At 45.2% G+C, this 23,552-nt stretch overlaps 1 protein-coding gene across 6 annotated transcripts in view; it reads left to right on the top strand.

Annotated features, from left to right (window-relative positions):
• The window catches only part of TRERF1 (transcriptional regulating factor 1), a gene marked incomplete at its 5' end in the record, with an annotated part of 38,748 nt that extends 19,705 nt beyond the window's left edge, over positions 1-19,043 (top strand). For 4 of the 6 annotated variants that reach the window (XM_080805665.1, XM_080805662.1, XM_080805664.1 and 1 more), the window contains 5 exons: positions 811-899; positions 2,704-2,814; positions 8,849-9,052; positions 11,761-11,972; positions 15,346-19,043. In XM_080805665.1, coding sequence (XP_080661791.1) covers positions 811-899; positions 2,704-2,814; positions 8,849-9,052; positions 11,761-11,972; positions 15,346-15,670 — 941 coding nt within the window. In that variant the 3' untranslated portion in view covers positions 15,671-19,043. Of the gene's footprint in view, positions 1-810; positions 900-2,703; positions 2,815-8,848; positions 9,053-11,724; positions 11,973-15,345 lie in introns of all 6 variants that reach the window. The other 2 variants (XM_080805666.1, XM_080805663.1) reach the window with 1 other exon arrangement.
• Between the last annotated feature and the right edge of the window lie 4,509 nt (positions 19,044-23,552).

The following is a 23,552-nucleotide window of genomic DNA, read 5'->3' as shown; positions in this document are numbered from 1 at the left end:
CAGTAATGCCCATCTTATGGGGTTATTGGTGGAGCCAAATGACTAATACCTGTGAAGTACTTAGAACACGGAATAGTAAGCAACTAGAAATGCTAGGGATTTTGTTGTTTGTTTGTTTTCCTAGCACGGTGTCTTGCGTGTAGTAGACACCTAATACCTGTTGAGTGAGTGAATGAATGAATGAATGAATCGAGTGAATGAATGCATCATCTCACTCTTTGCTCTTACTTTTGCCTCAAACATGTTTCCTCCCCAGAATTCCCTTCCATCTCCTCCATGCCTGAACTGTTTATGTGTGTCCTTTAAAACTCAGGTCAGGTGTTTCCTCTTCTGGGAAGCCTGACCCTAACCTGAGCGTGAGGCTCACCTTGAACACCGTAGCCTGCTGGTGTGTCTCCTCTCCCCACTAGATGGTGAGCATCTTGACGGTGGAGACTGCTGAATCTGCCTATAGCTACAATTTGTTGGGCACTCCCTGTTTTCCAGTTACTAAGTTAAGCACTTGTGGTGTCTTATCTTCTTTAACCTTCGCAGAGATCACAAAAGCTGAGGACAATTGGAATCATTCCCATTTGTAGGTCACCAAACTGAGTCTCGAGTTCAGTAACTTGCCAAGGTCAAAGCCATAGCTGGGATTTGAACCCAGATGTCAGGGTTGCAAACCATTACACTACACTGGATTTCTTGTTCAAACGGGAGTTGGATGTGTATCATATCACTTGCTAAACAGTCATGTTTTGTAACTAAATAAGCCAGCACCTAAAAGTAGGGAGAACTGTGAGCTGTTCTTACAATGTTTCTGTTTTGTAGGTTCGGACAAGTGGACCTCCCTAGAAAGAAAACTGTTTAATAAAGCACTAGCCACTTACAGCAAAGACTTTATTTTTGTACAGAAGATGGTAAGCATGCTTTTTCCAATCGCTCACTTGAAATTGAATTTGGGGAATTGTGCACCTAAAGACATACAGAAATATCTGGTACTCATTTAACACTCTCACGAGAAGGATGTTAGGGTCGCTCCAGTGTCAGGGATGTGAGGGAGAAGGAGAACCTATATTATTTGGACATAGTGATGGGGGGGTTGTTTTTTATCTTATTAAATACGTGTAATTTACATATTCTCCAGAATAAATAGGACAGGGGCTGTTAGTTTACAATATACATCATTCATTTCATGTATATTTGGCAGATTTGTTGTGTTTTGGCAATTTTTTTCCTGAGAAATTAGAGAAGGGATGATAGGTGCTTCCCTGCTAGCCAGCAGCAAAGCGTCTGGTTTTGGGCTCCTAATCATAATGGCAGTGATAATAAAAATGATAGTTTGCATATATAGCATCTCGCAACAAAATAGAACTCTTCTACACAGACAAAATAGCACTTTTACAGCAGATAATGAATTTAATAGACCTTCATTGGCTAAGAGTTGAGGCGGTTTAGGCTAAAAGTTAGAATGATTCCAAGAGTGTTTCAGAAAATCCATGAACAATGGAGCCGTATTGTGTTATTAAGGTCATTAAAATGTTCAGGTCCACAGAGAACAGTTGCAAGTAATAACTCCCACTGGCATCTGGACCGGCCGATGCCACCCACTGGATCTCCTGTCCTTAATCTAGGGCCTTCCTTGATGGATGGGAATCAGAACAGGTAGACTCTCTTCCCTCTTGCCCCTATTTCCAGATCTGTATTCACTATTGCCTTTCTCTGCCTTGGAGCCCACCCTACTCTTGGCTGCCCCATAAGCTTAGCAGCTTCCAGGCTGTCGTCTTTTTTGAGTCCCCTTGCCCCACCATTGACCCGGTGGAGGCCTCATCTCTTGCAGGCCTGCACCGTGTTGACTGGTGATGGAGTCGTGTGTCGTGTTTGCCAGGCGACATGGCTTTGCAAACAAGTGCTCTCCGAGCCAGTGTCCCTACTCCCTGTGCAGCTTTAATGTAGAAATTCAAGATATCCAGTGATGAGAAGGGGACAGCTTCAGGAAGACAGGACTTGGGGTGTTGCCCTTCTGATCTCACGGTTGGGTTGGCTGGCTCCCCCCCAGAAGTGTGGCCAGCCTCCAGAAAACCCACATTATTGAACCCCACCTTGAGCTTGGAGATCTATGAACTACACAAAGGCATTTTTTTTCCTCTTTCTAATATATGTACCTTTGCTCCCTTGGGGGAGGCCAGAGCAAGGTTTGTTTCCTGCAGAAACTGAGCTCTTATCATCATAACTTTTGCCTTACATTCCTGTTCGATTACTGAGGAACATTTTTCACAAATAGATTTTGAAGGTCAACCAGCCGGAGAGCCAAATACACTCAAGCACATTAAATGAAAAAACATGCTGCTTTATGGGTTAAAAAAGGGAATGAGCTCTCTGTGAACCAACGTCAAAAAAGATCTCCAGGCTATATTGTGGAGAAAAAAGTCAAGTTGCAAAACAGCAGACAGTGTGCTGCCTCTTGTAAGGAGAAATACATTTTTTTGTTCTTTGGTATCTGCATAAAGAGTTTCTGGAATGAGACCCAAGAAATGAGGGGTAGCTGTGTGGCGGGGGTGGAGAGTGAGGGCTGGATGGAGGGAGACCAGGCGCCGAAGGAGGGTTTTCCCGATCTACATTTTTTAAAATTGAATTGCAAACACCTGTGAGCTAATTCACAAAAGCTGCTGGCTGGGCAGAGCGCGTGCTGCCGAGCTGATCTGCAGATGGCTTTCCCGGCAGGTGAAGTCTAAGACGGTGGCTCAGTGCGTGGAGTACTACTACACCTGGAAAAAGATCATGCGCTTGGGACGGAAGCACCGGACACGCCTCGCGGAAATCGATGATTCTGTGGTGAGTGAAACTGGTCAGTCGCTGCTTGTGCGGGCCCCGCTCCCGCCCCACACCCAAGTTAGTAAGCGGCTGGCGTTTGGCTCGGCTTTATGGAGGTGACCACCTGAGCAGGTGATGGCCCGCTCCCTGGCGGGATTCAGGCCTCCCCTTCCTGGCACAGAAATGCCAGAAGGAAGGTGCTTCTGACTTTGCCCCGGAGCTCAGCACTCAGTTCAAGGAGGTGAGGGCTGGCCTGGCTTCCGAAGCACCCAGGGTGATCCCTGCCTTGACTCGATGGCTTATAAGTGGGTGCCCTTGACCCCCCCAGGATGTCCTTTCCGATCCACTGGCATCACAGATGCTGCTGGCCAGAGAAGCACAGCCCTCAGGTTTTCCCACAGCATCCATGAAGCATGACCAAGGAGGAGCTCTCAATTATCAAGGAATAGTTAGCAGTGTGTATATTCTAATCCTTAATCACCGTTTATCCTCAAGATTGATTTCCTTCGGTGGCGGACGATCCAAAGTTATCTGCATATTAAGCAGACATGAAAGACCTAACACACTAAAGATGAAAGACACTGATATCTTCTCTGAACCCCTAATGTGTGGCTTCAGTAATTATGATCACTTTTGTACTTGTGGTTCACTCCTTTTATCTGCATCCATAGCCAGGGGGAATCTTTCCACGCACTGTGGGAAACATTACCAGCCGTGCAGGGTTGTGTAAAAATGGCATGTCTTACAACAGATTCGTGAACTCCAAGCTGTCACCATCGGGGAAGGTGTTTGGAATTCATGATTGTTGTGAATATCTGTAATTACACTGTCATTCCCCATCATGCCCCAGTTGTGTTAGCACATATGTGGCTTATTTTCATTAATGGACACTTAACATAGCCTTTTCTATGTGCTGGGCCTTGTGCTAGGCCCTTTACCGGTATGAACTCATTTAATCCTGATAGACAATCCGGGAGGTAGGGAACTGAGGCACAGAGCGTAGGTAACTTAGCCGTGGTCAAATGGCTGGTGAGGATGTTGTCTGAGCCTGATTCCCTGTGTGATACTTAAAAGCAGTACAATGCAGACTCTTTTAAAGAAGTATAAAAACTCTTGGACTCATTAATGCCTTGAGGTCCAAGTTCCTACCTAAGAATGATCCTAGCTGTGAAATATACACACATATTTGAATTTTTATTTGGACCCAGACATCAGGAAAGAATCGACATCTGCATCAGAGATGATGGTGTTCTGTGCTTGCGGTTTCCCGTGACCAGGGCTTTTGTTTGAGTGGCTGAAGTGGGTGCTGTCTTCTATCTGGAGAGCATTGTTCTCACCTGTGGCCTAATGTTTAAAAAAAGCAATGTGGCCTGTTCTGGCTCAATCATCTGAACGCAGTCGAGTTCCCACGGTGTAAACATCAAGGCGCATGTGGTACTGTGGGTGACCCAGGGATGTCAACTGGCCTCTGGCCCCACTCCCCCCACCAGGAGCATATACTGAAGTTGAAGGATGTGGCATACACAAATGGAAGCTTTAGTATGAACCCCAAGAGTGTTTATAAGCGGCGTAAGACAAGAGTCAGAAGGGCTTGGATGGTGCCTTAGGGCCTCTCTCTCCTCCAGCTCCACCATGCCTGGGGCAAGGGTTTGAGGCCCAGAGAGGGGAAGGGCTGCCCAAGGTCACACAGAGCATTACTTTCCAGATGAGTGGACTAGATGGCAAATAAGCATGAAGAAACCTGGTCTTGCAGACCTAAGACCTGGCTCCTAAGCTTACTGACCTATAAAATGGGGCAGATGGCTTAGATGATTTGGAAGGTCCCTTCCAGTTCTGAAGCATTCTGGTCTCTGTCAGAGTCATGTTTTGGAAGAAGGCAAAATCAGAGAATATGGTTTCCTAAGGCCAATGGATGTCTTTCTAGCTGTGTTTTACCAAGTGCCTAGGGGAGTTCCTAGCATCATATAAATCTTTTAAATATCTGTTGTGGAATGAAGTGAATGAACATCATTCCCAGGTAGGAGTCACTGTGGCTTATAGCAGCGCTCCCTCTGTGAACACACTGTAGAGACATGGGGAGAACAGGGGAATTCAGAGCAGGGGATTGCTGCTAAGGAAGATATTACCACGTAAGGAAGAGAGCTGGCGTGGGCTGGCAGGGCTCTGAAGATGCGCAGAAAGGCCAGGCCAGCCTGTTAGCCTGAGACAAGGAGGAGAGGATAAGATGATGCCCAAGAAACCACACCTTCTTGAGCCTGTTCACCAGGAGCCAGTATGAAGTTGGATCAGGAGCATCACCTTACGGAGACCAAAAAGCCATATGCAGAGATGACTCAGGCCCACAAGAAAGAAAGAAAGAGAGGGAGGGAGCGAATCTTGATTTAAGGTCAGCATGGTAGCTCACACTCCCTTTCGGGCACTGTGAAGACATAATCAGCCTTTTAAGGAAAGTTTGCAAAATAGAGATGAAAAATTGGGACCATGCAAGAAATGGGAAGGGTGCAGAAGGCACAGTCGTAGGGGTCCTGCCCTTTGTCCTCTGGGCCTGCCTGGACACCAGGGATGGCTTCCTGATCATAGGTCCGCAGTGTTTCGTCCAGATGGAGCACACTCCGATAGTTCAGGGACTTTTATGGGGAGAAGGGAAAGGGAGAGTTTATGAGGAATGGCTGCTCTTGAGGTAACCAGAACGCCAACAGACCACAGTAGCTTCCTCAGATGATTAGACTTCTGGCCTAAAGCCATGAGAGGTCCTCCCATCTTGGAGGCAAAAGAAGGGGACCAGGGTGGGCTCTGTTAAGGATGTAGGAGAAAAGTACTGATCACATCTCCCTGTCTCCTGCCTGCACTCATGCTCCCACTCAAGGCCAATCTGTGGGTCTGGTTGTAAATTCAGCACAATTCAAGAAACGAAGTGAGAAGAGTAGCTGACTTTGGAAGACAGCAGTCAGTTCTCCCAAAGGCAATGCTCACCCATGGTCTAAGCACCTAAGTTACTACCACCTGGTCCACTGCTGGGGAGCTTGGGAACGCCCCTGCTGCCCTTTGACATTTACAGGCAGCTGTTTGCAATGGTTTTGAGCGGTTTAGGATCTCTCTGTTTGGGCTGAAAATCTAAACTGTGTGCAGATGAACACATGTTCCCCTGTGGACATCGGCTGCAGGGCCAATAAATGAAGAAGGCTAGATTTTGAAATCAGATAGTTGAGGTTTCAATCTCAGTTCAACTTTTTTACCAGCTATGTGACCTTGGGGAAAGTCGTTCTCTGGCCGATTTCCTCATTTGTTTACAAAAGGAAAATTTGTACGGGATTATCATCTGCACCAGAAATTTCGTGTATATGTACGCGTGCATACATGTGTGGGGGGGCTAATTCCTAGCAGGCATCCAACATGTTTTCATCCCCATCATCACCATCATCATAAGTAACTGTGATGCTCAAATTTATGTCTCTGAGTAAATTTGGGCTGTTGAGCATTTGTATTTTCACTTAACAAATGTCTCATCATGCGAATTCCATTTGCATGCCTGAGAAATAAGAGTATCATCCTCCTCAAGGAACTCTTACTGCAGACTCCCAAGGTTTTAAGCACCATGTTAAATACATCACCACCTCCCCATCCTGTATTTGCCCACCTGCTACCAGTTTGGGAATATTATTCAGTGTTTCATTTCACAATACATCGTGAAATGGCCAACTTGTTGATACAAAGTTGTCCATGTTAGGATTCTTGTCCTCCTATCTTTGTATCTCTTAGTCACTTTGGTAAGCCATATGGCTTGGTGATAAATCATTTTGTGAACATGTATAGATTGCCAGTTGAAATAAAACCTATCTAAATTCAAGAGACATATATAATCACAGCACAGGGTAATTTAATCTGTAAATTTGTGGCTATATGGAATCTTTCTAAGATCTCTTTTTCTTTCTAAGAGTTTTTAAGCCCAAAAAAATAGTATTGTGAGAAAATTGTAATTATAGCAAGGACTGTAAAACAAATGCTGTTGTCATTAAAAGTTACCATGTAATCTAAGGGCCAAGGTGTAGACCATGGCTCGCTTAATAAAGCAATATTGAGTCCACAGAGTTCCAGTTCTAGAAAGGTGTGGAGTGAACCATTGGAGTTTGACATGACATGGTTTTACCTGAAACCCTTTGAGGTTCAAAGATGTTGGATTCACATGGGAATCAGACCACTTAAGGAAAATCAACCCGTGTGTTCTATGCTCATAAATATGAGACCTACGACTCAGATATCCGAAATGACTCTGCAAAATGAAGTAGGCCTACCTCTGTGCTCACTGAAGTCTTTCAGCAAATGTAATCATTACTGGTTTATTGTAATGAACCCACTGGAAACTGAAGCTATTTCTTTCTTTTTTTTTAAAAGATTTTCTTTTTAAGATTTTATTTATTTATCTGAGAGAGAGAGGGAGAGAGAGCACGGAGAGTGAAGGGTCAGAGGTCTGCTGTCAGAGCAGACTCCCTGCTGAGCAGGAAGCCCTATGTGGGACTCGATCCGGGGACTCCAGGATCATGACCTGAGCCAAAGGCAGTCGCTTAAGCAACTGATCCACCCAGGCTTAAATACTTAAGCTATTTCTTAAGTATACCCTATCACTACATCCTCTCAAATACGCATATAGTATTAAATGCAGACAGCAGTGGGACAACGTTGGAATGTTAAATGCCCCATATATACTAGCATTGTCTTTCTCTCCTGCCCCCAATCCAAACTGGAGGGAGAAAGCTTGTGGTTTCTGGATCCCAGGGGACTGCTCTACTACTCTTAGAAATCTTCGTCCTTTTCAGGAATTTTTGCTTCTGGGTTCTAAGAATCGTAGGTTCCCCAGAGTTCCATCATTCTCTGGGATAAATCAGACTGGAGCCCATGTGCTTTAAGCAGAGCCTGGCAGACACAGCTGACCTGTCAAGGGTGGAGGCAACAGGACGTGCCTTTTGTTTCTTCATCTGTAAAATGGGAAAATGTTTCCAGCTTCTGGGTGAGACTGCAAACCCGAAAATGCTTTGTAAACTGTGAAGTGCTGTGAAACAGAAGCTGGAGTGAAATTGACATAACGTAAAACTCCCTCTCCCTGAGCCTCCATCCTTCCACAGCCTGGAGGAGCTAGCATCCCTCCGGGAGGACGGAGGAATCAGAGTAAGGTAGTTGAACAAATAGAATGAAGGCCTCCTGCGTCCCTGCCCTCCACCCCACCCCTGCCACAGTAGGATGTCAGTTGCTCCAGTGACTTACCATCTTGTGAACTCTGGGGAAGGCAGGACTTTCTGCTTTGTTCTCCACCTGGTTGTTCTGAAGTAGGCAGAAGGGACACAGTAGCAGCGAGTCTGCTAATATTTTTCATGTTCTTTTTGATAGACTACCTCTAGTAGGCATTTCTCCAAGCCCATGATGACACAGTCCAAAAAAAAAAAAGTGGGGGCTGGGGGGGTTATCCCTTCCCCTTTCCTCTCTACAAAGCTGTTGACATTCACTCTTGGATTCTATTTTGACGAGAGCAAGCAGGAACCCATCAGAGCACCGTGGGTCCCATGTTTCCCACAGGCCATAGGTCTGATCAGACATGTGGGTCGTCTTGCCCAGAAATGTATCGTAAGGTCTGGAAACAAATCACTATATGGGTCTTTAGTCTCTCTCCAGGGGGCGGTCTGCAGTATCGTGGCTGCTTAAAAGCCCTCCTCGCTGCTCTGGGGAGACAGAGCTGCTCACGAGTGAGGTTTAATCCAATTCAAAGTCTGCTCGTCTTGAGCAAGGGAGAGAAACTCTACACACAGAAATCTCTCTTCTCTGCCTTCGCATATTTTTACAAAAGTGGTGAGGGGGGCCCCGAAGTGAGGCAGGGGGACTTCCTCCACCTCAAAGCCCCAAGCACCCAATGATGGGGCTGGTAGAGACCATCTGCCGCTGTTCCCTAGGCAGAAAGGACCCCCTGTGTTCAGCCCCTCTCTCCTCTTCTGGCTCGTGGCCTGTTTATCACTAAAAATGCCATTTGGGGATGTCCCCTCTTTTGCTTCTGTTGTCTCACCACCAGACGAGTGAAGAAGAAGAAGAGTTAGAGGAGGAGGAGGAGGACCTGGAAGAAGATAGGAAATCCACAAGAGAAGAGGAGAGTGAGGTGCCCAAGTCTCCCGAGCCACCGCCAGGCCCTGCGCTGGCTCCCGCGGAGGGTCCACCCCTGCAGGCCCTCGGCCAGCCGTCCGGCTCCTTCATCTGTGAGATGCCCAACTGTGGGGCTGTAAGTGTCGCCGTGTCCTCCGGGAAGCTGGGACTAGGAGGGCAGCGGGCTGTGCCTAGCTTTAAGGACAGAGCACTTTAGAAAGGCTGCACTTTTAGCAAGGAAAGTTTCACGGAGGGAATTTCACGTTGCATTGGTGTTTTTTTCCTGTGTTTCCATTTCCTTATTCACTCAGCCAGCAGATGAGCGCTGGGGCGCTCTGGGACCCCAGAGAAGGTCCCTGCCCTCAGGAAGCTTATGATCCGAGCTCCTCAGAGCTACTGAGCATGGTTTCAGCGGTGAGCCTTGGCCTCCAGAACTTACACGCCATGTTTCTTGGTGCCCCTCCACCCCTCGGGGCCATATGACATATGCATGCCCCCTTGGCATGCACTGAAATGCCTTGGGGGAGCCCACGGAGAAGGCTTGCCCTCTCGTAACACTTGTCCCCATTCCTGGTCATCTCACCTGTCTGGAAGATTTTGCATTTCATGATTCCATTAAGTGTTACTCATTCAAATGTCAGTAATTTGAAATTTGAGAAAATCATTACAATGATTTAACTGAAGATTACCTTTGCATGCTTTGCAAAGAACCAAGAAAATTTTTACTAAGCAATTTAATCATGTAAACGGGCTGAACGTGAGTCTGTACAATTAACATAGTACTTTTCAAGTACATTGGAAATACCGTTTAGCTAAAATAAAACAGATTCACCGTTCGATCATACTTAGCACTAAGGAAGGCCTTATGCAATCTATACTGGTCCGGTCTAAGGCCCCCAGTGTATCTTAAAGAACATATATATTTTTAAGGTGTTAACTTTAGACTTTAAGTCCCTCACCAGTCCCCCACTAGCCTGCATTGTTGAACTTTTCCTGAGTCAGATTTCTTAAAGCCAGGCACACCTGTACAGGTAAGTTCTAGAGGTATTCCTCAAAAAATGAGAATGTTAACTCCTTCACGAGAACCCCTGTATTTTCCAAGCTGGTGCTCATCTTTGCTTGTATATTATGCAGGACAACACTGTTTTCCAGAGTGTATTGAATGCTGCTTGATGATTCTGACATTTACATGGAGAAAGCAATAGTCTTTAAAATATTTAGATACTAACACAGACATTCACTTGATTTACGTTCAAGGAAAAAACTGGAAAAGTAGGGAAAAAAGATACGTACATCTGGCATTAGCTTCGAAGAGAACATAAGAAATTGCTGGCTTGTTTCTGTCTTTGATGTTTAATGACCTGGAAGCATCACCACATCATTTCCATTTTGTATAGAGCTCTTCCGTTCAGGGGTGGTTAAGATGTGACTTTCAATGCCAGTATTTCTGGGTGAATTAGTTTAGAAATTCACTGTTTTCATCGGCTCATAGTTTGGTGTATGGTAAATTCTTGACTGAGTGGGAAGTCATCTTTCACTTTTGCCAATCAGAAATGCTCAGCAAGCTGGATATTTTTTAATGATTTTTAAAATTCACAGGGAGAAAACATGTTAGTTTTATTCCTCGCCTAAGTCTGGAGGTTTGGGTTGCTAAATCAGCAGTAGATTTATTTCCCCCCCCCCCCCCGTAAGACCATAAACAGAACTCATGAATTTCACACAAAGCAAACCTCCTACAGCTCTGTGGGTAAGCCTGTTAGCTGATGGGTTTAACAAGCTAGAAGTCAGGGCTCTTCAAATTCAGGGAAGCGGATTGCATCTTTTTATAGTAGTGGTGCTCGACTAGGAATGATTTTGTTCCCCAAGAGCATTTGACAATGTCCGGAGACATTTATGTCACATCTGGAGAGGTGCTGTTGGCTTCTCCAGGGCAGAGGCCAGGATGCTGCTAAAATTCCTACTTAACATGGCCCCACTCCAACAAAAACTATCTGGCCCCAAATGTCAGTCATACTGAGGTTGAGAGAGACTGCTCTATGGCAAGTTTCAAAAGACTATCCAGGTCCTGCCCCTTTTTATCATCCCACAGTAAAATCTGGGAGTCTGAAACATTGCTTCGACAATCGGTCACTGATTAAGGCTTGAATGTAATGTACAGAATTTATCAGAGCTGCTAATCAGTGTCTTTCCACCTGTGTTTCTTGGGGTGCTGGGGCTTTCCGTGGTAGGGAGATAGAGCTGAGCAAATAGGCCCACTTCCCAGGGTGCTGGCTCTATTTCAGCCAGAACACCTCTGCTTTTAACTTTGAGCTTTTGCACAAGACCTGATTTGTTTTGTTTTGTTTTTCTTAAAGTAAAAGAAAGAAAGGAAAGGGAAGGAGAAAAGGGGAGGGTAGGAGAGGAAGGTAATTTCCAACTTAAAAAAAAAAAAAAGAGTTTGGAAGCTGGTCAACTCCCTCATCTTACAGATGGAAAAAAAAAAAAAAAATCAGGTGTACAGAAGGGAAATGGCCCAGCAGCCCCTCCCTATGACACAGAGGTGCTGGATCTTGCCCCCCAGGCCCCTGACTGCTAGATGGCAGCTTTGTCCTTCAGACTCGGCCACAGTGCTTCTTGTCTTCCAGTTGTAACAACAATGCAGTTTTATTTATGGGCGCAGTGTTAGTGGTGGTAGTATTTGACCTTGACTTTTTCGTGCCCATGTCCAAAGTTTGCTTACATAAAACCCCCACACCCCATCATTAAACACTGTTTCAAGTATCACATGTTTCACCATTGAGTAACTAATAACCCTAATTTCCTTTTCAGGACTGTAGATGTCATGTCACTCCCTTTCTTCCCCAGGTGTTCAGCTCCCGACAGGCACTGAATGGCCACGCCCGCATCCACGGTGGCACCAACCAGGTGACCAAAGCCCGGGGGGCCATCCCCTCTGGGAAGCAGAAGCCAGGCAGTGCCCAGAGCGGGTACTGCTCAGTGAAGAGCTCCCCCTCTCACAGCACCACCAGCGGTGAGACAGACCCCACCACCATCTTCCCCTGCAAGGAGTGTGGCAAGTACGTGCAGTTGAACCGGGGACCAAATCTGAGTCTGTGATGAATAAGTGCTCTGTAGAGACCTGGCCAAGATGGTCTGAGGTTTCTTCAGCTAGAAAAAGAATGCAGTGTTTCCAAATACTCCCTCGTATCATCCTTGCGGTCTGCACAGAGCCTCGGGGTGGGTGGACCTTGTCTCTGACTCAGAATATGGTCATTCTGATATCCTCATGCCTAATAAGGACAGACAACTTCAGAGCAAACCACTTGTAACAAAAACTTCCCTCTTTTTCATAAACAGTGGGTGGGACTCTGATTCCCACTCTATCCCTTCACACCCAAACTATATTCACGAGTGTTGCTCTCTTTGCATTCCTTCTGAGTGATTTGAGAATGGCTCTGAAACATGTATCAGGAAGTATCCTCTCACTGCAGGCTCCTTCCTGTGTCTGGGGCAGACATCACTAGCTGATTGCTGCACTCTTCGCTGTCATCTTAAAACAGGACCTCAGATCTTTTCCACCGGAATGCTTCAAGCAGGCACAACCAATTGATCAGGATGACTCAGGAGACAAAGCCTGTTTGTCATGCCTGCCCTTTTAAGTGTAACTGAAGACCGCTCAGAGAGGAAAACCGACAGCAGGCAGTACTAGTAACATCTAACACTTGCTGAGCACTCACTTTGGGAACTACCTTATGTGAAGGAGCTCATTTTAATCCTCACACAGAAACTCCATGTGGTACAGAGACTGTTTTTATCCTTGTCACACAAATAAAGATTGAAAATCAAGTAAAATAACTTGCCTCTGGTCACACCCCCCTTGAGAGCAGAGCTGAGATTTGGGCCCGTCTCTGTCAAAGTGCAGAGCCCAGGACCCTGACCCCTGCTCCATCTTATCGGTCTGTTTATTTTAAGTGGAAAAGGTCACGGATGGTAAGACGCACAGCCTTCCCTGCCACACCATCCAGGGTAGAACTCCACGTCCCAGTGAGCCCACCTGACTTGGAGGGGTTGTCGTGAGTGACTTCCTTGAGCGTCCCTAGTTGTATGAGTGAGGCCCACTAGGACCTCTGCCTATGATACTCATTAGGCTATTTCCAACAACTTACTAGTACCTGCCATTTGTAGGGTACTGTTTGCTGGCACAGTTCTAACAGATTCGTACAGGTGTTGATTAATTTAATCTTTAGTGCCACAGGGTAGGCCCTTTTAATTTTTTTTTAAGATTTTATTTATTTATTTGACAGAGATCACAAGTAGGCAGAGAGGCAGGCAAAGGGAGAGGAAGGGAAGCAGGCTCCCCGCCGAGCAGAGAGCCCAATGCGGGGCTCGATCCCAGGACCCTGGAATCATGACCCAAGCCAAAGGCAGGCTTTAACCCACTGAGCCACCCAGGTGCCCCAGGGTAGGCCCTTTTAGTAGGCACTTTTTGACAAGCCGAGAAAATGCGGCACAGAAAGAGTAAGGTGTTGGTCACAATGCACATCTGAGTCGGGATTCAGGCTACGAAGCCTGACCTAGGCCAGCGCTCTCAGCCTCTGAGTGAACCTAACTCCATCTGGTGGCTCTCGCCAAGGTGAGATGGAATTAGCAGCAGTCTTCTCTCTGTGAAGTACAGCAATGGGGGAGATGCCTTTAGGGCAGCTCCGCTGTGTTCTCATACCCCTCAGAGCCAGGACAAGGTATCACTCCCTTCATCTTACCACGGAGACGTGAGCCCCCCGATGGATCATTAGGCTTCCGGACTTGAAGTAAGGAACCATCTTTGGACTGACTCGCTCTATCTCCCACCTGTCCCCTGAGAGGAGCCAACACCTCTCTCTGCTCACTTTGGGACACACAGGCTACAACTCCTTGTTCCAGCAGGTGGAGACAAAGAACATTTTAACAAACCAGAATTAGCATCTTGAGCTCGCTGGCTGTCTCTCAGTGACACCCATTAAGTGTTTTTCTTGTCTTGTTTTGATGTTGCTTGGGACCTTTTAATACCATAACTCCAGTTAAGATTTTGTGGAAAATAGAAATATTTTCTGTGGTTTTCCGGAGTAGGAATAACAGGCAAATGTTTGCAGAATGCCTGTTTTAGCTGCTGAAATTATGTTCATTACATGAAACGGTTTCAATATGTGCAATTGTGATTCATCAACTCTGCTTGTCTTAGAAATCAGAGGGTTTTTTTTTTTCTATTTCCCTTTATGAGCTCAGGAATGAATGCAGGGTATCTGTGCCACCCCCTCTCCCAAAAGAGGCAGCCTCACATCTGGGCAAATGGTTTCTGAAAAAGGTTCAGAGAGAAATATTTCAGGCTTTGTGGCCCATACTGTCCGTGTCACAACTTCCAGTGGTACCATTGCTGAGCAGAGCAGCCACAGACGGTCCATAAACAAATAGACATGGCTGGGTTCCAATAAAACTTTATTTATGAAAATTCAGTGGGCTGGATTTGGTCCATTGACTGTAGTCTGCAGGCCCCTTGTCTCGAAGTTTCTCAGCCTCAGCAGTGACATTTGGGTCTGATCAGTCCTTGCTTGGGGAAGAAGGGACCACCCTCCACGCGATGGGTTATGGAGACCACCCTGACCTCTGCCTACTGGATGCGAGAAATACCATCCTCCCCTTGAGTTGTGACAGTCAAAAATGACTCCACACATCGCCGGGTGTCCCTGGGAAGGCAGAATCACCTGCAGCTGAGAACTACTATTTCCTTCTAAAGCCAAAAGGAGGAAATTATGACAATATGGTGGCCAACAAGAAGGGGCCTTAGGTGAAAAGGAGTGGTGGGTGTAGCTCAGAAGTCAAGTACAATGAAGATGGAATGGGGGGGGGATTGGATTTGGCCACACAGAGTGGTGACCTTGAGAAGAGGGTTGGGGCTGCAGTGGAGGGGATAAGAATCCAGTTGGGGAGGGTGAAGGAGAGAGGAAGATACCAAGTGTGAAGGATCGAGCAGAGCCTTCCAGAAATTTGACTGTGGAGGAACAGGGACAGAAGCCAAAGGCAGATGATGGGCTTTATTATGGGAACTATGAGAGCTCAGCAGCATGACTGAGGGATTCTCCCGTTGTGATGAGGAGACGGGGGTGGGGAAGGCTAAAGGTGGAGAAAGGCACATGCTGCAGACCACGATGGACAGGAAGGCCTTTGAGAATCCATCCTCCATTGTCCTGGGGAGGAAGCCTAACACACTACATGTGCTCCCGTGCCTACCTCCTTTCCCTTGTAATGCTTGGACAGGAGAAGCAACATGGGCAGGAGGTCCTAGGTGACCCAGGGACTCTCTCTCTCCATGCCACCAGATGTTAGACCATGAAGCACCTATTCCCTGTAGGGCATCCAGATTTCCAAGAACTCAGATGCCCTAAATTTCACATGCTGCTTTTTCTTCATTTTTAGAGTCTTCTTCAAGATCAAAAGCCGCAATGCGCACATGAAAACGCACAGGCAGCAGGAGGAACAGCAGAGGCAAAAGGCTCAGAAGGCAGCTTTTGCCGCTGAAATGGCCGCCACCATCGAGAGGACTACGGGGCCCGCGGGGGCGCCGGGGCTGCTGCCCCTGGACCAGCTGAGCCTGATCAAACCCATCAAGGACGTGGACATCCTCGATGGCGACGTGGTCCAGCAGTTGGGAGGCGTCATGGAAGAGGCCGAGGTCGTGGACACGGATCTCCTCTTGGACGACCAAGATTCAGTTTTACTTCAGGGTGATGCCGAACTATAAAGACCCACTTGTCACGCAGAGACAGCCAACACCCACGGCCTCCGTCTTCGTTAATCAGGAAACCTGGACTCCCTGCTCGTTTTGTAACCATTTTAAACTACCTGTTTAAAGAAGTGGTCGTTTCATTCAGGTTTAGGAAAAAAAAATTTTTTTTTCAGTTTCTTTTCCTTTTATTTAAAAAAATCAATGTTTCTGTGGGAGGTTGGAGGGAATAAATAATTGGCACAACTCTATTTAAGAGGTGTTTCATCTGGGCTGCATTCCCACGAACTCATTCCTGGCAGGGAATAAACCTGACCTTCAATGTTCTTTTGCTTTCAGATGTCAACCATCCTTGCTGCCTTTGATCCCAAAGCTTGCCGTGAGCGTGTGGATGCGTGTGCGTGTGTGAAGCAGGCTCCCCTCTTCGTGTTGGGGCCTTGGGCCATCCTTTCCCACTAAGAGTTATTTTTGTTCTGTTCTGACCTCATTCTGGAGTTTGCAGCGAACCCGGAGTCTCTAGCAGGAGATTCTGTGCTAAGGGGTAACTTTCCAGTGAGCAAAGCAAGCCCTCCTCTTACACGGCTTTCCTCTAGCACATACACCATCTGGAAAGTTGACCAAATGTGAAAATAAGTTTTCTCCCTGCCTCGGCTATCCCTGTTGGCCTCTTTCCAGGAGTACTGTACAATTTCAGGCTTTCACTCCAAGGCCAGGCTTTACTGAGGACCTGGTCCCTAGAGCGAGTACATCCTCTCCGGTGCTCCCCCGGGAACTGGTTGTTTCCAGTTCTTGGATTGGCAGAGCCGTGTCTCTCTTTGAGCCGTCTAGAGGAAAACAACCCCAACCGTGAAGTTGCCAGGGCTGTTTAGGGAAAGTGGTTGAGGGTCACACGTTCTGGAACACTGAGAAGTGTTCTTTTGCCCAAAAACTAGACTGGAAGAGCCCATTCTTTTTTGCAACACTGTTTAATGGTCCATGGAGTTCTGGAATTACTTTGTGTCCTTGGAAGTACTGTTGAAACCTCATTCGCTGGGATTCTGCTGTATTTGACCTTTGCTGGACTGTTTCCTAACCGATTTAACAGCAAATACAAGTGAAATAGCATTAAAGGCCAACAATAATGGTTTCAGATATCACTTTAGCCACCAATATTTGCATTCAAACAAGGAATGTATTCGTTCAAGTCATTTACCAAAGCATTTCTAGAATTCTCCAAGCTACAGAACTCTGCTTCCTCCTGTCTCCTTAGCAGGGTTGCTGTTTGTACTTGAAGGTAATAAGCCTGTAATCCTTCAAAAATGGCATTTAGCTCAGGCTTTTGAGCTGAGTCAGACTGCCCCCTCCCTGGGTAGGGCAAAGGAGCACGTGTCTTCAGACTGGGACGCAGCCCAGCAGAGAGGACTGCCCCCAGCATCCTCCCCTGGAGCGTTAATGCTGCCTGACTTCTGGAAGGAGGGCTTTCAGGCCTTGCCCCACCCCAGGGAGGCTGGCTCCCCGAGCTTGTGTAGGTGTGGCCTGTCCTGGACGACTCAGCTGGCACATTAGTTAATAGCTTGACATTAGAAGGTCAGCCAAACATGAGGACAGGACCTGAGCATCTTTTAAGTTTGACTCCAGCAGAAGCATTTTAGCACAAGCTCGATTTCCCTCGCGGCCCCGCCTAGGCAGTGTTCTCTGAATCTCAGGAAAGCCACGGTCAGAAGATAAATGTAAAGGTTCTTTTCGTTTCCATCTTTGCGTTTTCAAAAAAAAGGCCTTGGAGGTTTCATTCATCCTTTCCTACAGGCAAAAAGAAAGGTTTTATTTGCTGCCATTCTAGACAGGTTATTCTCTCTTCTATTTCGAGTTAAAACTGCCCAGGCCGTGTGCATCAACTTTGTGGCAGAATTGTTCCAGAACCATTCCGTAAGATCAGCTGATTGCGGCTGTCCCGGTGACTGCTTCCCTTGGCATGTGCCGGCGTCTGAGAGTGATTCTGGAATGGTTCTGCTATCGGGTCTATGAAAGCTTATCTATCAAAGGAGCAAACACCCAGAAACATGTTTATAAAGCAAATGTCCTTGTTGTGTTTGGAGACTTGCCCAGCCGTTCCAGTTTTAAACATTAAAAATAAACTGAGTTGCCAAGGCAAAAAATGTAATGCACAATTTAATTTTGATTTTTCATGCAGTATAATGTAAGCATCTTTGACTTGAAATAACCAAAGAACTCCTCCTTAACGAGACAGTTCAAATTCCTGAAGTAGTATTTCTTGACAATATCAACTTAAAGAATTGACATCACGGTAAAATATTGCACTTATCTTCCTTCTGAAATGATTCTGCCTGCATGTATGTGTTGTGTTTTTGCTTCCCTCGCGCCCCCCACCCCAAAGAACTTCTCTTCCTAAAGATTAATGTCTTCAACACCGTTACTGTTTACTATCAGATGGTTTTTCATTAGTGAATTTAGACCTCTTTGAGAAAGCTTGTATATAAAAGTTAACAGATATATTTTATGGAAAAACCCATCTTATTTTCAAATATATTTAACTGCTGTTATATTTTATTAGAGGAAGGTTGTAAATATTTTCTAGGAGTTCTATTGTAAAGAAAAGTATTTTTGAAAAAAATTAATGTAATAAAAACGAAAACATTTTTAAATAGTGTTGTGATTGCTTCCTGTTCTGGCTTCGTTATGTTCTATTCTCAGCAAATGACTTGCATGCCTTCTCATTTCAGGATGTAATTTATTCAGGTTTGCACTATTATAAGTTGACATCATAATATTTAGTGTACTTAACTGTATTTTTCCCGGAATGCAGGTCCCTTGGTCCGTATCCAAAGCACTATGTATTAGCATCTTCATAATTTTTTCTTTTGTAACGTGTGTATTTTTAATAAGGATTTTATGTAACATTTTGGCAAAAAGAGGACAGTATTTTCTAGTGAATTTTATAATACATTTTGCTAAAAATGTTTCTTCCTAGGTCAGTTTTTGTTAAGGTGAACCAAAAGTCTTATTTTACCAGGGGTTAAAAAAAAAAAAAAGTTTGAAGCTTGAAAGCAAAGTTATATTTAAACATCATATGTAACAAACAAATAAAGATGTTTTATAGACTTGTCCTAAAAAGGTGCATTCCTTCAAAACTAAAATGAGGCATTCTAGATTGGTTCTCCTCCTGAGTGAAAAGCATTTTTTTAAAGTTTTCAAAATCCTTTTTTCAGAAAGAGAGCCAGAAGAATTTTACTTAAAAGGTTCCAGGCATTAGCCTTCTCAGAAATTTATTACAGTTCCTATAGCTAGGCATTCATCAAACAGAGATGTAACCAAATAGACACTGTCCTATTTATATGTGAAAATCTGATTCAATACTGCATCAGCTGCTCTGAAAATAAAATTTATCTTTTTGAGTTTCATTTGGCTTAAACATTCCTTCTTTCTAGCCACTTCTCAATGCCGGATAAGTGCTAATTTACCTACTAGTTGGTTTCTGTAGACCGATTCAGAGGTCTGCCGATGACACTTAGTGGCTCATTGAAGCACCCTCTACCCAACACTTCCTGGAGACAAGGACATAACATTTCTGCTACCAAGAGAGGATGAGCCCCTTGCCGGGTCAGTGGTCTCTACACCAAACTGCCTGGCCTATAGCTTATGGGGGCTCGGTATCACACGCGGGTCACTCATGGTGAATTCACCACCAAGTCCCCAGGCCACCCTGGTGTATCAGCTTTGCTAGTCTGGATTTCCAAATTCTGGAGCGTGCTTACTTTTTAATGATTAAAAACAAATCATTTTTAATGATTAAAAACTTGAGGTGTCACCCAGGCACCCCGCTAAACAAATATTTTTTTTTTTAATTTGCTCTAAGTGGGGCATACCCATTCAAGTCTTTTGATCTAGGTTCTTTGGGGGGGTTACTTTAATATTTAGCTATCAGTTTTAGACAGTTCTGTATAAATAAAATAGCAATTCCTCTAGAAGTAGCATGTACGTGGCCAGTGTTGTAAATTTAAATTATGCTTGCAGAGGTTCACGTGTCCGATCTGAAGACATTTTCCTGTTTATTCATTCGATACCCATGTAGAAAACACTATTTTTTTTCTTTTTAAGATTTTATTTATGTATTTGACAGACAGAGATTACAAGTAGGCAGAGAGGTAAGTAGAGAGAGAGGAGGAAGCAGGCTCCCTGCTGAGCAGAAAGCCCAGATGCGTTGCAGGCTTGATCCCAACAACCCTGAGATCATGACCTGAGCCAAAGGCAGAGGCTTTAACCCACTGAGCTACCCAGGCTCAAGAAAACACTATTCCACACTGTTATTATAGAGACTTGATCGAATCTCACCACTGAGAAGAGCAGAGGTCATGTTTTATTAATAATCTGAACCCTGTTACCACCATTGCCTCCCCCAGCAATGTGTATCGGGTGCTCAGCAACAATTTGTTAAATCGATTAATTAATAATACTAATATAAATTAATAATATTAATATTAGTATTAATAATACTAATATAATAAATAAATTTATTAATTTACTCTTCCAGGTATGTGTGTGTGGGTGTGTGTGTATGTGTGTGTGTAAATAAAGCCTCTTGAAATTCATAGACTCCCAGTCTACCTCCCTCAACCACAGCCAGCCAGCTGAGGTGTGCTCTAGGAATGAGGATGAGTTTCAATGTTGACACAAGCAAAACAAGTTTAAGAAGACATGTTAAGAAATTGAATAATATGTTCCTAAGTGAACCATAGATGATCTTTGGATCACAGACATCCCTGTATAAAAGAGCCAAAGTGGGGCGCCTGGGTGGCTCGGTCATTAAGCGTGTGTCTGCCTTTGGCTCAGGTCATGATGCCAGGGTCCTGGGATCAAGCCATGCATCAGGCTCCCTGATGGAAACCTGCTTCTCCCTCTCCCACTGCCCCTGCTTGTGTTCCTTCTCTCACTGTGTCTCTCTCTCTCTATCAGATAAATAAATAAATAAATAATAAAAATCTTTTTAAAAAGAGAGAGGGAAAGGTGCTGATTATTTCCTTTATATAAGAAAGATAATCTTTGGGGCGCCTGGGTGGCTCAGTGGGTTAAAGCCACTGCCTTCAGCTCAGGTCATGATATCGGGGTCCTGGGATCCAGCCCCACATCAGGCTCTCTGCTCAGCAGAGAGCCTGCTTCCTCCTCTCTCTCTGCCTACTTGTGGTCTCTGCCTGTCAAATAAATAAATAAAATCTTAAAAAAGAGAGAGAGAGAGATAATCTTTGAAAAGGGCTGGCCTCCCCACCCCACCCCTGCCCCAAGGTAAGGTGTAAAGGCCAGAGAAGCCATCCCTGCTTGTCTTGCACTCCAGCACACATACCGTTACCACACCGGTGCTTGCTTTGGGCTGTTTTGGGTCATTATTTCCTCTGCTTGTGTAACTTCATTTTTAGCGATAATTGGCATTGTTAAAATCCCTTCATTGAGATGTGCTTGACATTCAAAAAGCTATACATATTTAACATATACAACTTGATGAGCTGTAACTTTGAAGATAAGTATATACCTGTGAAACCATCACAATCAAGGGAAAAGGGCTGTCTTTTAAAACAGAACAGCTAGTGCAATCAAAATATAAGGTAGAAATATATGACTCATATACTTTTGTTCTTCCTGAATATAAAGCAAGGTGTACTTGCCTCAACTGCATAGAATCATTTGGCCTCCTACTCATCTTACAGTAAGTCAGACATTTGAAAGTTTAGGTAGTGGTAAGAGGCCCATGGTGGCTGGGTCAAGCTGGAGAGCACTGTCCTTGCCTACACACCATGGCAGAGAACCCCCTCTATGGCCCCACGTCTGGCAAGACCTCTCACAGTGACTCTCCCCTTCACCCCTAGTTAACTGGGCTGGCACCTGACCCCATGCTATTGGGCCCATAGGCTGCTTGGTGACACACAATATGGTTTGGCCCAGGAAAATGCAGGGACCAAATCAAATCTCCAGATTTGAGGGTATGGATGGAGAAACACAGTGAGCCAAATGCAACCAGCAATGGCCACATCCAAGGCAGAATTGTGGAGGAGCAGAAGCTCTTTGAAAGCAGGGAAAGCCCACCATTAGAGAGACCATGTTTGGTCTCAAAAGTGGAGAGGATATCCAGTCCTTAAGGTTGCTTTGAACCCACTTTTCCAGCTCTAGGGGTAGTTCAGTCCACACATTTTAAAAAATAAAAATAAGCCCTTTCTCTTGCAGGGAGGTGGGGAGTGGGGATCTCTAGCCCTCGAATCCACAGGGACTTAAATAAAACTGCACGTCATCACAGAGTAACCCACTGCAACCCACCGCAAAGGTAGACAGGTACAGAGCTAAGATTTTGAAGATGGTCATTGGTTCAGCTGTAACTAATTCATAGGAGTCATTTCATCTCTGAGCCTCAGTGACCTCACTCTAAAATTAGGATAAAATTTGTGTCTTCCTGTGAGGATCAAATTGGGAGAATGTCACCATCATTGTGGCTGTGGAACACTCAACCACCAGAAACTACTCAAAGTGGGCAGGAGACAGGCTGAAAAGCTGTTGCAGAAGTGCCGTTAAGGGAAACAGATGCAAACTTCAGAAGTAACAGGAGAATTGGAGAGCTATTGGAGAGCCCCACTGGCTGGAAGAGACCAGCCAACTTTGAATGTCACAATTCAGAGAGGGAGCCTAGCTCTGAAAAGGGCGCTGGGCAGCCTGCCAAAGCTGGGCGCAGTCAAGGACAGTAGAGTGCAGGTGTAAGGTGTGGTGTTTACATGCTCTGGTGTAGAAACATCTGTACATTTCTGCCACACCGCCACGTGGACAGACTTCTAGTGAAAAGAGGTTAGTCTGAGGGGCCCCAAAACTGGTTTCTGTTCCTATCCTCATCAATTTGTGTGATGTTGGGAAAATCATGCTACTTCTTCCTTGGTTCTCTTGCCTGCCAAGTAGGGTAAGTGATAACCTACTTGGAGGGAAGAGAATATATTTGCATAGTACCTTAGTTAGATGGTACAAAATGTTCTCATAAACTCGACCTTTTTATTTTTAATCCATTCAACAATCTTTTTCTTTAAGAGGTTTTATTTATTTATTTGAGAGAGAGGGAGAATGCACACGAACAGGGGAGAGGGCAGAGGGAGAGGCAGACTCCCTATTGAACAGGAGCCTGATGCAAGACCCTATCCCAGGCCCGGAGATCATGACCTGAGCTGAAGGCTGACGCGTAATAACTAAGCCACCCAGGTATCCCTAATCCACTCAACAATCTTGCAAGGCAGGTGAGGTAGAAGTTGATTGATTGATAGAAAGATAGAAAGATTGATTGATTGATTGATTGGGGTTGGGGGGTGCGATAGAGGGAGAGAATCTCCAGCCAACTCCTGGCCACGTACAGAGTCCAATGCAGGGCTCAACCCCATGAATCCTAGATCCCAACCCAGGCAGAGACCAACAGTTAGATGCTCAACCGACAGCACCTACCAGGTGCCCCTGAAGAAACTTTGTGTTACAAATAGTGGATGATATTTACCTTGCATCATTATGTGCTGGGCATTATACCAAACCTTCACACATCAGCATTTCATTTATCCTGCATAGCAACTATTTGAAATGTGAACGATTATTATCATCTATAGTTGATATATGAGAAACTTGAGGCTCAGAGTGGGCAAGTAACTTGCCCACAGTCATTCAGCTAAGTGGTAAACCCAGATCTCCCAATTATAAGTCTAGAGTTTTCCATTATGCTGAATTGCATATGTGAAAACACCTGGGGAAAATAAAGCTTAGAGAATGACACAAATGTAAGAGACTTCTATTACAACAAACCCCAGTTCAAAAGGGTTAGAGCTAAATTATGGTGGACATTAATAACTATTTTTTAGTTATAAAACTTTTTGGCTTGTGGTACTGGGTAATGGCA

This window comes from Martes martes (assembly GCF_963455335.1).
Source record: "Martes martes genome assembly, chromosome: 6".
Taxonomy (NCBI): domain Eukaryota; kingdom Metazoa; phylum Chordata; class Mammalia; order Carnivora; family Mustelidae; genus Martes; species Martes martes.
This window is presented reverse-complemented; position numbering and strand designations above follow the sequence as displayed.